We start from the raw sequence: 15,333 nt of genomic DNA on the forward strand, positions 1-15,333 counted from the left end.
GCTTGCCACATCTTACCACTGGGATTTTCGCCCATTCCTTCTAGCAAAAGTGCTCCAGCTTGGTTTGCGCTTGTGAACAGCAATCTTTAAGTCTGACCACAGATTTTCTATTGGATTGAGGTCTGGGCTTTTGACTAGGCCATTCCAACACATTTACATGTCTCCTTAAACCACTCAAGCGTTGCTTTAGCAGTGTGTTTGGGGTCATTGTCCTGCTGGAAGGTAAACCTTTGTCCTAGCCTCAAATCACGCACAGAGTGGTACAGGTTTTGCTCAAGTATATCCCTGTATTTAGCACCATCCATCTTTCCCTCAACTCTGACCAGTTTCCCATTCCCGGCTGCTGAAAAACATCCCCACAGCATGATGCTGCCACCACCATGTTTCACTGTGGGGATGGTGTTTTTGGGTGATGTGATGTGTTGGGTTTGCAACAGACATAGCGTTTTCTTTGATGGCTGAAAAGTTAAACTTTAGTCTCATCAGACCAGAGCACCTTCCTCCATACATTTTGGGAGTCTCCCACGTGCCTTTTCGCGAACTCAAAACGTGCCATTTTGTTTTTTGCTAAAAGTAATGGCTTTCTTCTGGCCACTCTGCCATAAAGCCCAACTCTATGGAGCGTACGGTTTATTGTCGTCCTATGTACGGATACTCCAGTCTCTGCTGTGGAACTCTGCAGCTCCTCCAGGATTACCCTGGGTCTCTGTGCTACCTCTCTGATTAATGCTCTCCTTGCCCGGTCCGTGAGTTTTGGTGGGCAACCGCCTTTTGGCAGGTTTGCTGCTGTGCCATGTTCTTTCCTTTTGGTTATGATAGATTTGATGGTGCTCCTGGGGATCATCAAAGATTTGGATATATTTTTATAACCTAACCCTGTACTTCTCAACAACATTGGGCCTTACTTGTTTGGAGAGTTCTTTGGTCTTCATGGCAGTGTTTAGTTAGTGGTGCCTCTTACTTAGGTGTTGCAGCCTCTGGGGCCTTTCAAAAAAGGTGTGTATATGTAATGACAGATCATGTGACACTTAGATTGCACACAGGTGGACATCATTTCACTAGTTATGTGACTTCTGAAGGTAATTAGTTGCGCCGGAGCTTTTTAACATAAGCTTCATAACAAAGGGGGTGAATACATACGCACATGCATATTTTCTGTTTTCTATTTCTAAAAAATAGTTTTATGTATATATTTTTCTCATTTCACTTCACCAACTTAGACTATTGTGTTCTGATCCATCACATAAAATTCTAATTAACAAAACATTGAACTTAAGGCTGTAATGTAACAAAATAGGTAAAAAGTCAAGGCACTGTATACATTTTTTTTTCACACAAAGAGACCCAATCAATATAATTAGACTTGGTTAACAAACCGACTGCTATAAGAATGGCTTATAGGTCAGGGTGTCATTGAGGCCTGGTGGGGAGGTGACATTGAGACAGAAAATCCACGTCTCGCTGCAATAATTTTTTCAAAATTGCAACCTCCTAGGATCTTCCAACACCTTTTCCAAAACTGTAAATTGAACCATGGACGAATCATGTTTGTTTGAGGGCAACATGTCTCCCTATGGGTGTATATAGGAGGTTCTTTCTGATATAATAGATATGATCATATATCCTTTTCCAGAAATTTCTAATTGTTTTGCCAACATAGAACGCCCCCGCATCTGTAGAACATAATGTATATGACTCCTTGTGTTCAGCAGTCCACATAATGTCCCAGAGTATGCGTGCATCCATTTGGCAACAGAAACTAAGGTCCTTTCAAAAACCATTTACAGTACTCGCAAATCCCACATTTTTACATTCCTTTTCTAGTGTCAGTCATAAGGGAATCTTCCTGAAAATAGCTCCGGACTAGCGGATCCCTAAGTGACCTTCCCTTCCTATATGTAAGTTGGGGATATTCTTTGATGTGTTTTTTCAGGATTTGATCACCAGTTAAGAGGTGCCAATGCTTTGCTATGGCCTCCTCTACCAGATAATGGTGACTAGAATATGTGGTAACGATTCTCATGGTATCAAGTTGTTTTTTGATTCTGTTCGCAAACAGCTTCTCGTGTCTGTCTTTTTGGCATACTTTATTATATGCTTTTTTCAACGTGGGTATAGTATAACCCCTTAGGAGCAACCTTGATCTCAAAAGCTTTGCCTCCTTCGAATTGCTCCACATTGAAGAAATTTTGTTTAGTTCGCAGGTATTGTGAGGTATGGTATGCTCCTAATCAGGGGCTGAGGATGTGCACTGGATGCGTGAAGTGTAGTGTTTCCTGCTGTGGGTGTCCCCAATGTGCCATTTTCCTGTTTGCATATATTGATATCCAGAAAAGATATACTCTTAGGATCACTCGGCAGGGTATTTTTTTTTTAGATTAAATGCATTGGTTGCCAAATAATTTATAAGTTCTTGTAGGGATGTTGCACTAGAATTCCACACCATAAATATGTCCTCTATGTACCATAAGATGCTGGACAGATATACAGATGAAGATTCATCAGAAAAAAATTCTCACAAGCACGTGTGGTCGTAGGAATGAGTCAACCAAACAATTACCTTTTTCAGTTTTTGTTCCTATTCCCGATATAATTGGGCAGCCTGGGGGTTTTCTCATATTTTTGTGGGTCTTTGGTAATGCATAAAAGGATGGGATTCTGGCATGGAGAACTTGCAAGGCTTCAAAAATGTCCTTGTCAATAATTGAATCTCTATTTGCGTTCCCTAACAATACGTCATAGTCACTTTTGAACTCTAGAATTCTCTTCTCAGAGATTTTTAGCATACCAAACTCTGTTGGAAAGGATGTTCGGACACATGTCCCTATACATGTGTCTATCCATCACCACTACGTTCCCTCCCTTATCTACCATTTTAATTATAAGGGTCTCATCTTTATGTAGTATGTTTATTGCTTGCCACTGTTCAGGAGCTAGATTGTTTACAGTATTTGGGGGAACTCCAAAATCCATCTTTTTTATTTCCGAAGTAACTTGGGATATGAACGCCCAAATATTAGGATTCGTTTGTAAAGTGGGAATTTAGTAGACTACTTCTTAATATTTGAAGACTCCACACTGGGCTTTGCCTGAGGGGAGAGCCCCAGAGCCACCTCTGGTGAGCCCCCCTTGGCAGATTCCCCCATGGAGGACTCATTCTCATCCAGCAGATCCATAAGATTGCTAGGAAATCTCTTACTGTAAAGCCTTTCCATTGTTCTTTTTGTATTTTTTCCTTATTTTTCATTTATCATCATAAAAGTATTTTATATGTAAGTCTGCGGGCGAAGAGGTTGAGGTCTTTAAAAACCTCAAAGCTATCCACTCCAGAAGTTGGGCAAAAGCTTAAACCTAAGCCCAAGACCCCCAACCTCGATGTGCGAAAGTTACTGGGATGACAAGTTTATAACTTGTAATTGATCATTATTTACTTGTTCTTCAACACATAACGATCGAGATTGTGGGGAACTATCTTTTTGTTGAGGGGGTCCTGCGTTGGAGGATATAATAAAAAAATGTTTACCCTGTGTAACTTTAAATATTCCCCTGGTGCTCCGGGGCGTGTTAGTATGTGTCTGTAATCTATGTTGAAACAGTGCATAACTATTAGTGTAGTTATAAGGTGTAATTGGGGCAGTTGCTCCCAGTTAATTGCATTATGCTCTGTAGGTGCGGGGCTTTCTATGTTGGCAAAACAATTAGAAAATTCTAGAAAAGGATATATGATCATATCTATTATATCAGAAAGAACCTCCTATATACACCCATAGGGAGACATGTTGCCCTCAAACATAAACATGATATGTCCATGGTTCAATTTACTCTGAGCTATAAGCCATTCTTATAGCAATTGGTTCGTTAACCCAGTCTAATTACATTAATTGGGTCTCTTTGTGTGAAAAAAGTGTATATAGTAGAATAAATAGTAACATATTATAATCTTTTGATACTTTTTGATAAATGCTGTAATTGTATATTGTGACCAGCAAGGGTTATAGTGTGACATACATGGAGGGGAGTGCTGGACCCCTGGAGACATAATGTGCTTCTTGAGCCTTACTTATTATGGTGATGTATATTCATCGTTGCTGTTGTTATTATTATCTTGTGATATTTAAGAGCCATGTATTTTCACAGGCTCCCATGCATAGTTAAAATCTGGGAGCAGGAGGGCACAACCAAGGAGGTGGTGTTGAGGTGGTAGGAGACATCGGAGATTCTCTAATATACTTTGTTACTTTATATTTTTTTGATAGTCCCCGGCTATGCTGACCCTGTATCAATAGTGATCTAAGGCATTTTTTGGGCCCTAGTTTGTGTGTTGATTGCTCGGAAATGTTGAACGCCCAGCTCCAGTCTCCTCTTGCGACTCTTTGTGCTGCCACCACTCACTTGTGCGCATTTGCTTCGGGTTTGCGCTTGCATGGTCATGTTTGACCTGCGTGGGCAACTTGCAGCAATTGGCGCGGGGGGGGAGGAGGGGCTGACGAGCATTTGGATGTGGTCCAGTCGGTGGTCGATGACGCAGGAGATGATACACACGCCTTCTCATGTACTGTTTGGCTGGGTATAGCTGACGGTGAAGAACAGGACATGGTAGGCACAGGTGATACTAATATATTGATTGGATGAGAACGCAGGATATTGATGTCATTTTTGCGCCAATACTGGCTTTAAATAGGGATGAGCTGCATATGGTAGGTGTAGATGGTGATGAACATTTGCTGCAGGCCTGCGGATGACTCCTATATTGTTGGTTTAAGGTTATATGGGGAAGGCGGATGCTGATGGTCCTACATTGACTCCTCTCTAAAGGGAATCTAAAATCGATATATCCAATCGCAAAAGTGAGTCAGAAGATCAGAAGAAGATTGTACTACACGTATGCGAATAGGGAACTCCCTTTTAAACCCCTTCTGAGATTGTTCCCCACCAGCGCCGACTCACTTTTGCGATTTGATATTGATTGGTACTTAGTGAATTTACCAGGGCTGGCTGCAGGTGGGATAGGATTTTATCCTAATCTCATTATCATCATCAGCTGCAATACATTCTAGGAATTCCTCCTATTTGAATACCCAAGTGACAGGGCACATATCACCCCCCAATCTTTACTTACCTAAAATCGATATATGGTTTTATTGCAATTCTTAGATGGCTTACTGTTGCTTGGTAGCACTTCCCATGGAGGGCTCTTGATGTACCATCTGACGCATATTTTGTGTATGGGTATTGGTAAGTGTTTTTGCTTGCTGGACCAATATAAATATCTTGTGTAAGGTTTTGTTCTAAGATTTTGTTCAAGGTGTTATTATCTTGAGCAGTTAGTTGTACATATTGTTATCATCCTTAGGTTATGCTTCTTTCGGTTGTACACAGTGGGAATCTATACTTGACACCAGACCATCTTTTGTGATGTTTTTCCGGGGGAACATTAAATGAGTAAGTGATGCACAACTTGTGAGTGTCACTGATCCCGGTTATGATTGAGCAGCTGTGTAACACATCTGTGCCTTCTCTTATTACTGTAGAGACCATTTGAACCAAATGGTATGATAGCTACCCGATGTATTCAGCAATATATCATGGACGTTTGTCAAACAACTACATCGCCATCTGTAACTGGACTCTGGTAGATTAATGTAAGTGGACTCGATGGATGCAGTACTTTAACCATGTTTATTGTCACTTATTATTTACATGTTATTGATTATGATGCTTTTCTCTTTATAGGTAGGCCAATGCTTCTTGCTGCCAAGATTAACGGGTCCTGATGAAGCAATGTTTGCGAAACGCATCGACCTCTAGCAATCTAATGTAATTTTGTTATTACAAGCAGCTTTAGCATTTAGACCTGCATTGGTCAAACTGAGCATTCTTTCATGATTTTATAAATCTTTTTTTATATAGTTTTCTAATAAAGTATATTTTTATCTACATTGTGGTCACCTTCCTTCTCTGGTACCAGTAAAGTCCACTAGGTTCTTAGCGAGTTTTTGTTGAAACCACATCCACTGTTGGAAATTAGTGCATCTGAGAAAACATTTCCATATTGCTCTTTCTAATATTCTTGTCAATGTGGTTGAAAACTAATGTCGATGTGACCCCAAAGGTTTTTACAATGTTCTTACAATGAAAAATGTTGAACCGAATTCTACTAGTGAATATTCAGCTTTACCTATTCCCCTATTTTATATATTTAGGATTTCCTGTTACATTAGCTTTCATCGTGTCACTTTATGTATTCCCAATACCTTTGCAGATACAATGAGATTAAACCGGATGAAAACAGCATGATCTTTGTGACAAAATGCCCATGTGACGAATGTGTCCCCCTGATTAAAGGCTCTGGTATCAAGCAGATCTATGCTGGAGATGTAGATATTGGAAAAAAGAAGGCTGACATTTCATACATGAAGTTTGCAGAACTCAAGGGAGTCAGTAAATATGTAGTAAGTGTTGAAGAAAATAAACCTGTCACTTTAGCTTATCAGGGGCAGCCGTATTAATGAAATGACAGCAGCTCGTTCTTTAATAATTTAAGACCTTTTATACGCACTGATGCATTTACCTTTTGCAGTTCCTTTTTTCCTTTCAAGCTCATTTCAGTTCTTTACCAAAAGTAAGCACCAAAAGTTCTATTTATGTGGCATAAGTATGCAAAAACAAAAATAACCAATTGCATAAAAGGTTTAGTTATAAAAACTTTGGTTTTCAAGTAGTGCTAGTTTTATAAGGCCCTTTTCACATGGGGGAACCAGTCAGGTCTGCCTGTCAGTTTTTTAGGCAGACCCAATTGTACCATTTATTATCCTCTGTGGAGTGGCAGATGTAAACGGACATGTGTCTGTTTACACCTGCCAACATCCAATCTGCTAAAAACAAGCAGATGATGATCCGTTCCCCATCTGTCTAGCAGTCAAGTGTAAACAGACAGGCGGTCCATTTACACTAAACCACCCATAGAAGAGAACGGCTGTGTCAGTGTCCATTCTTCATAACCAGAGCAAACACAGACCGGCCATCCACCTGCTCAGCAGGGATCAGCGGGCAGATACCCTGCTTAGCAGGTCGACGTCTGGCTGAATCCGCTCTGTGTGGTAGGGGCATAACGGGGCCAAAAAAATATGCTTGCTAATAATTCCAATATGAAAAAAGATAAGAATGTCCAGTTTACAAAACAAACAGTAGCAAAGTTCGCTTTGTCAAAATGGGCTTGGATGAAAATATGAAAAATATTTAGTAAATTACATGTAAGAACATCTATGACATCTTAGAATAGGGTTACAATGTGTGACCAAAACCTGGAGATTATAGGATATGTACAACAAGTACAGTATGATGCAAAGCCCCATTTCTCTTTCATTCATTGATGGGCACAGTTCCTGATCTTCTTGACCATTGGGTTATACTGCCCCCTACAGGAGTAGGACACTAGGCAGAAAAATAACTTGACTACGCTTATGGGCAGTCCCAGAAGGTATACTCCCCCTCTTGGCTATAGGTTCTCAGTTTTTTTTTCTGCCTAGTCAGGAGTAAGGACCTAGTTCCTTGCTGGGATCTCTGGTCCAGGCAATTTTTTTCTTTTTAAATAGTTTTTTTTTTTTCCTGTGAGATGTACAATCCACTGCCGGACTGGGTAATGGGCTGGATAATCTAAATCCAGTGGTCACCCCAGTCTTGCCAGCGAGCGTGCAGACCGCAGCTCCGTGCTAAGTCATCTGTGACATAGCCCCACCGGACAGGGGCAGGCCTGCGAGTTCGCATAAGTTCGCAGTGTCCCTCCTGGCCGACAGTCCCCAATTTCAATGGCGAGGAGGTTCTGTCTGGAGCAGTGCCTGCCTTGTTCCTGGTATGGTGAGTAGCTGTCCCCCTTCTCCCCCTGGAGGGTTTTGGGGTGGACCTGGGCCCCTCCCTGGGACAGTGGGACCCCCCCAGGGATGGTCATACCCCCAGGTTCCCCTCCTTCCCGTTAGGCCCCCTCCCTGAGTATAATGGTCCTGTGGGTCATCTATTTCCCCCCCTCCCCCCATCTGATCCCCCTCCACCTATACTGGGGTTTTATGGTGGTCTGGCTACCTCCTGGGACTGGGACAGGGTGTTTTACTGATGATGGGGGTGGGAGGGTGGGCACTGTTGGCGACCGGGGCAATCGGCTTGCGGAGAGGGGGCTTTACCTGGTGGGGGCTCCAGCCATGGCACCCCTTCCTGATCTGTGTCTTGCCTGGGCCCTAGGGATCCTTCCTGGGAGCCTTGTGGAGCCACGCGGGGCTGCCATTTTGTTGTAGCCTATTTGCTGTATAGGATGGCAGCCATGTTTGTGTAGCCACGGCGGCCATTTTTCGTTAGTCTGGCATTGAAACGTGGAGCCTTCTGGGTGGCGTTTTTTAGCAGTGGGAGCCCCTGCTTATCCACTGGTGCTGACTCCTGGGCCTCTTTCTTTCCTGGAGGCCGCACGTGAAGTGCTTCCATCCTGGTGCTGCTGTTGACTGCCTGGTGGGGTGGTGAGTCTGGTAGGGTCTTCTCCCTCTCTCTGCTGCAGGATCGTGGGGTGCTCTGATGCTGGCGACCGGGTGGTGTTACCAGTGCGGTGGGGGTCCCTTGGCGGGGTCTTTTTGCACTTTAGTGGGGTACCCTTATTCCTCATTGGAGTCTTTGGAGCACATTTCCCCACCTGAACCCCTCTCAGAGCCTTCGGGGCCCTCCAGGTCCCAACCATCTATTGGTGCACTGACGGCGGTCCTAGAGTCCTTTGTGTACTGGGTGGAAGTGGCTTTTGGGCGGCAGGGTAGTAAAACCACCCCCGCCATCCCCTGCTTCATCTGTCTCCTCAGATCCTGAATCTGATCTGGCCGCCACGGACGGGGCCTGCCCTAAGGGGTCTGCGGCCACGCGCCCTGAGTTCTCGGATAGTGAGGATGATTCCACCACTCCTGTAACTATGCACGAAAAGACGCTGGTGGACACACTGATTGTGTCTGTGCGTGAGACTTTAAAAATGGAGGACGCAGCTGAAGCTGCGGCAGAGGCACAGATTTCCTTTGGCACTCCCATGCTGTATAGAGCGGCGAAGGTGTTTCTGTTTCCTGCCTATTTTGAAAGATTTGTCCCAAAAGAGTGGAAACTTCCCTTTGTGGTCCCTAAGCGATTCGCTATGAGGTTCCCCTTTGAAGAGTCCCTCCTTAAGAAGTGGACTGTTCCACCGGTGGTGGATCCCCCCTGTTTCCAGGTTGAATAGGGCAGCCATGATTCCTGGTAGAAGAATCGCCGGCTTTAAAGGATCCGGCTGACAGGAAGACGGAGGCTGTGGCTCGCAGGGTGTTCACTGTGACTGGCTCGGCACTCAGACCGGTCTTCACCATTGCCCTGGTGTCACAAACTCTGACCGAGTGGGCTAAGCTTTTATGCTAGGACCTGGAGGAATATCAGCCTCCCCCTTCCTTTGCTGAACTGGCGGACCAGTTGGTCCAGGGGCTGCAGTTTATCTCTGATGCGGCTCTTCTGATTTCTAGACCGTCTGTTTCGGCAGTGGTCCTTAGGCGCGTTTTGTGGCTCAAATGTTGGTCTGCGGACCAGACCTCCTAAAAAGTAAAAAAAAAAAAATAAAGTCTTAACTGAGCTTCCTTTTCAAGAGAATCGCCTGTTTGGAGCTACCCTGGATGACCTCATTAGGAGTCTCTAGGGGGGGGGAAGAGCACCTTTCTTCTGCAGGCTAAGGAACCACGTCGCAGATATGGCCTGTCTTTTTTGGTTCACAGAAAGTTTTTTCGGCCCACAGGGTGGGCTGACAAGGGTTCAAAGCCTTTCAAGACCTCTTCGGGAGGATCCAAGCAACCTTGGTTTGGCAAGTCCAAAGCGGGTTTCTCCAGACCCGCAGACAAGGCTCCTTCTGCATGAAGGTGCACGCTCTCACTCATGCCTGGGTGAGGGGAAGTCTTCGCTGGTTTCCGGACCCGTGGTTTTCCCTGGTGCAAGACAAGTGGGTCCACAAAGTGATACGGTCTGGCTAGAAGATTGAGTTTCATTCTTACCCTCCGGAAAGGTTCTTTTCTTCTAATGTGTGTCTGTCCCTGAGCAGATTGCAAGCCCTCTTTGGGGGCGTGCAAAACCTGTTGCTTCAAGGGGTGATTGCTCCGGTTCCAACTTCGGAACATTTTCAGGGGTTTTATTCAATCCTGTTCTGAAGAAAGAAGGCAAGGTGCATCCAATTCTAGATCACACGGCTCTGAACTGCTTTGTGCAGATACAGACGTTCAGAATGGAGTCTATTCGCACGGTGGGGGCATCCCTGTATCAGGGGGATTTCCTTGCCTCTATCTACATAGAGGACGCTTACTTGCACATTCCGATATGTGTCTGTCACCAACGATTCCTCCGCTTTGCTGTGGGAGAGGAGCATTATCAGTTTGTGGCATTACCCTTTGGTCTCGCCTCTGCTCCTTGTGTCTTCACAAAGGTGTTGATTAAAGGTCAGGTTCCACCTTTCCCTGTGAAAGCACACTCTACGCGGGCGCTCAGTGCTTCTTGGGCCTTCCGTCATCAGTCATTTAGTAACGCAGGTGTGCAAGGCGGCTACTTCCCTCTTTGGGGGTTTACTGTTTTTTTGGTGGGCTCCAGTTGTTTTAGTTGAGCTTCTGTTACCTGGTTTGCTATGGATTAGCCTTGGGAATTTTTTCTTGCTGTTCCCACACCTCATGTTTGACACTGCTTTGGGATGTCCCAATGGTCAAAAAGATCAGGAGCTGTGTCCGTCAATGAACGAAAGAGAAAATGGGATTTTTGACTTACCATTTCTCTGATGTTCATTGATGGACACAGCACCCACCCCTCTATTGTACCTATAGCAGAGAGAGGTAGTATACCTCCTGGGACTGCCCATAGGCTTAGTCAAGTCCTTTTTCTGCCTAGTGTCCGACTCCTATAGGAGGCAGTATAACCCAATGGTCAACAAGATCAGGAGCTGTGTCTGTCAATGAACATCAGAGAAATTGATTTTACGGTAAGTCAAAAATCCAATTTTTCCGCTTCCCCTTAAAAGTTAAAGGAAATCTATACTGGAGAAACAAATAGATTGCTATGTATGACCTTCTTTTGAAAACACTGGTGCCTTGCTGTCACTGGCTTTTGTATTGTCTGATTCACTTCCCACAGCCCTAGAGATAAGGAAAGTCAGAACTCCTGCACTGCATTCCTATTCTGGCCCACTAACAGAGAAAGTGTTAAAATTATTAGATAATCCAGGATATTATTATTTTTTAGACTCAATGGTCACCAATAGCAAGCTGCATATGCCTCCCTATGCTGGTCTTTTTAAAGAAACAGTCACTGTCTGTGTTTAGGCATTAACTAACACATTAATACTTGTCCAGTGATCCCAGGCCACTTCTTCTTTAATCATAGCTGCCACCAAAATGTGCCAGCTGTTTTCAGATCCTAAGAGGAGTGGTGACAGTCATGTGGCAATGCTTGGGCCTAGAAGTAGGCCGTTGGGCCTGAGCTCTACTTCATGAGAAGAGGTACATTTTCCCTATACACAAAAGCACTGTGTATTGCGTGCTAGCAGCAGTGGAGGAAGGTGCAACAGTAGATTACTGAAGAGTCAAAAGGGAAGTATGGCAAAAGCTTTTTTTGGTTATACTATTTTGGGCCATAGAAGTGCACTTACTTTTGCTCTCCCGTGACCCAGAATTAGCTGACAGTGGGCTAAAGCATGCTGTCGGCTGACATCACAGAGCCACTTCAGGCTCTGCAAGGATCCTGACAATAATGTTGGAATCCACCTCCACCCAGCTGACTAATTGACAGCTGCCTTTGGCTCTCAGCACGCGGCTCACAGCTGAAGCCAGCTGCACCCTCTTCAGCCTGGCACTGGAGAGGCAGAGTAGAGAATAGTGACTGTAAGCCACCACTTTCTGCTCTAGGAAGACTAAGAACTGAGCTATCAGTGGTCACATGATTGCTTAGTTCTAGGTCTTAGAGCCAGCGAAGGACAGCTGCAGCATCACACCAGTGTGGATAGAGGAGTCTTCACTGCCAGCTATTGTATTCAGTCAGCTGTGGCACATTTGGCTGCCTGAGTACAGTGTTGTTGCCAAATAGTGACTGCATATGATAGGATGTAGTCGCTATTCAGCCAGTCGTTTTCCACCCGGCTCAGTCCATATTTAAATTAACTTTGGGTAAACCAGGGGTGGCGCAACAAAACTTAAACTTCAAAGTGCATGGGGGTGGGTGACTTTACACAGAAACTGTTACCGTCGTGAATGGGCAAAGTGTTAATGTCTCTTTAAACTAGGTTTTGAAAAGTGTTTGTGGCTATCTTATTAAACCTTGTTTTATTTCAACAGTGGCAGAAAAACCCGCAAAGCTTTTGTTCTGATAATTCATCTGATTCCAGCTATGAGGAGAGAGTGAGTATGCTCTAAATTGCTTGTAGCTTTCCAGCCCTACTGCTTGCTAGCTAGCCCACCATTGTGTTAAAGCGGTATTAAACCCAAAACCAAAAATGTAATATATTGCAGCTTACCAGTTGTTAAATGTGGTGGCTGTATTAGGCTTTTTTGAGTGCGATAATTTTTCGTTGGTTAACCACTTTACCGCTAAGTACCGTAGTACTACTGCGGCAAAGTGGCTCTTGTAGGTCTGACTACGTAGACCTACGTCGCCAGACTCCTCCCCCTGTAGGCGGCGCTCGCGCGCCGCCGGAGGCGCGCTCCCGCTGTTTTCATTCACAGCGGGAGTCGGGCCAGGGGAGGAGCAGCGGCGATCGCCGCTGCTCTGCCCCGATCGTCGGGGAATCCAGTTTGAAGATCCGCCTGCCTGTGTAAACAGAGCGGGCGGATCTCCTCAGTGACAGGAAGTGACAGATCGGACTGTTCAGCATAGCTGGACATCCGATCTGTCCTTGTCTCACACAGTCACCTCCCCCCCCCCCCCCCACACGTCAGTAAGCACCAGGCATACATTAACCCCTCCCTCTCCAATAAAATTAACCCCTTCCCTGCCAGTGTCATTTTTACAGTAACAGTGTGTATTTATAGCACTGATTACTGCAGTAATGTCACTGGTACCCCCAAAACACCAAAAATGATATAAATCTTTCCCTTAGTTAGTAAACGCAATAACTTTTGCGCAAACCAATCAAAATACGCTTATTGCGATTTTTTTTACCAAACATAGGTAGCAGAAAACAAATTGGCCAAAAATTTTAAAAAAATTAGATTTTTACATCTTTTTTGGGGGGAATTTCATATAAAAAAATGTTAAAAATATTATTTTTTCAAAACAAACGCTATTTTTTTGTTTATAGCGCAAAAAGTAAAAATCGCACAGGTGATCAAATACCACCAAAAGAAAGCTCTGTTTGTGGGAAAAAAAGGACGTAAATTTCGTTTGGGTACAGCGTCGCACGACCGCGCAATTGTCAGTTAAAGTCGCACAGTGCCGAATCGCAAAAAGTGGCCCAGGCGTAAGACAGCAAAATGCTCTAGTGGTAAAGTGGTTAATATACAGATTGGCAGTGGTGAGCACCCACAGGCATTTGGAGCACTCCTAGTCGGCATGAGCAGTGTATGCACCTGTTATCAATTAGAGTGCCCTCACCTTGGTTGAAGAAGCGCAGGGGGCACCTTTGAACAGCAGCATTGGGTGGAGGGTAATGTTAGATGTAGCTTTCAATACATTAACAATTGAAGCCAACAGCTCACACTTCAGTTAACCACTTGCCGACCGCTCACGTTGAGGGTACTGCGGCAAAGTGGTTCGTTATCGTCCAGCGACGTAGACCTGCGTCGCTGGACTCCTCCCCTTGTGGACGGCGTGCGCGCCGCCGGAGGCTCGCTCCCGCTGTATTCAGTCACAGCGGAAGTCGGGCCAGGGGAGGAGCGGCGGTGATCACCGCCGCTCTTCCCCGATCGTCGGGAATCGAGTGTGGAGATCCGCCCGCTTGTGTAAACAAAGCGGGCGGATCTCCTAAGTGACAGGCAGGGACAGATTGCATGATTCAGCATAGCTGAACCTGCGATCTGTGCCTGTGTCACTCAGTCCCTTCCCCCCACACACGTCAGTAAGCACCAGGCATACATTAACCCCTTGATCACCAATAAAAGTTAACCCCTTCCCTGCCAGTGTCATTTTTACAGTAACAGTGCATATTTATAGCACTGATTACTGTAGTAATGTCACTGGTACCCCCAAAAGTGTCAAAAATGATCTGTCCGCTGCAATGTCGCAGTCCCGCAAAACAAAAAACCGCAGATCGCCGCCATTACTAGTTAAAAAAAAAAAAACAATAAAAATTACATAAATTTCCCGTAGTTAGTAGCTGCGATAACTTTTGCGCAAACCAATCAAAATACGCTTATTGCGATTTTTTTTACCAAACATATGTAGCAGAAAACAAATTGGCCTAAAATGTTAAAAAATTTTGATTTTTTCATTTTTTTGGGGGGGGGGGGGGATTTCATATAAAAAAAAATGTGAAAATTGTTATTTTTTCAAAATTGTCGCTCTTTTTTGGTTTATAGCGCAAAAAGTAAAAATCGCACAGGTGATAAAATACCACCAAAAGAAAGCTCTATTTGTGGGGAAAATGTGGGTACATCGTCGCACGACCACGCAATTGTCCGTTAAAGTAACGCAGTGCCGAATTGCAAAATATGGCCTGGTCAGGAATGGGGTAAAATCTTCCGGTCTTAAAGCAGTTAAAAATACGCTCATTGAGAATTTTTTTGTCAAAGACATGTAGCTTAATACATTCTGGCCTAAATATATGACAAGAATTGAATATATTGGATATTTTTTAACTGTCAAAGTAGAAAAATATTGTTATTTTTTCAAAATTGTCGCTTTTTTAATTAATATCGCAAAAAATGAAAAGCGCAGAGGTGATCAAATACCACCAAAAGGAAGCTCTGTTTGTGGGAAAAAAAAGGACGTAAATTTCGTTTGGGTACGGTGTTGCATGACCGCGCAATTGTCAGTTAAAGTCGCACAGTGCCGAATCGCAAAAAATGGCCTGGACGTAAAGCAGGAAAATCCTCCGGTGGTAAAGTGGTTAAGGCAACCGCTTTTTTCTTTTGGGATAAAGGTTTTATATGAATAAATAAAAGCTGACCTTTGTAAACACCCCTGTCAGTGATAAATAGTTTGCCTTAACACTATAACTGCTCCATTTGCAACAGAGCTTGTTCTGTTTAAAAACAGACTTACTGGCAGGATCATGAGGTGAAAATAAAGCTTAAAAAGAAAGCTAATGCAGTCATCATATCTAAGAATTGGTACACTGCAATATAATGTTTTCTTTTGGGTTTAATACCACTTTATTCCCCAAAC

At 44.1% G+C, this 15,333-nt stretch overlaps 1 protein-coding gene across 1 annotated transcript in view; it reads left to right on the forward strand.

Annotated features, from left to right (window-relative positions):
* CDADC1 (cytidine and dCMP deaminase domain containing 1) overlaps positions 1-15,333 on the forward strand; it is a gene marked incomplete at its 3' end in the record, with an annotated part of 61,196 nt that overhangs the window by 27,640 nt on the left and 18,223 nt on the right. Inside the window, exons 7-8 of the mRNA XM_082248185.1 lie at positions 6,263-6,452; positions 12,348-12,410. Of these exons, the coding sequence (XP_082104311.1) occupies positions 6,263-6,452; positions 12,348-12,410 (253 nt within the window). The remainder of the gene's footprint in view (positions 1-6,262; positions 6,453-12,347; positions 12,411-15,333) is intronic.

This window comes from Pelophylax lessonae (genome assembly GCF_965119305.1).
Source record: "Pelophylax lessonae genome assembly, chromosome: 2".
Taxonomy (NCBI): Eukaryota; Metazoa; Chordata; class Amphibia; order Anura; family Ranidae; genus Pelophylax; species Pelophylax lessonae.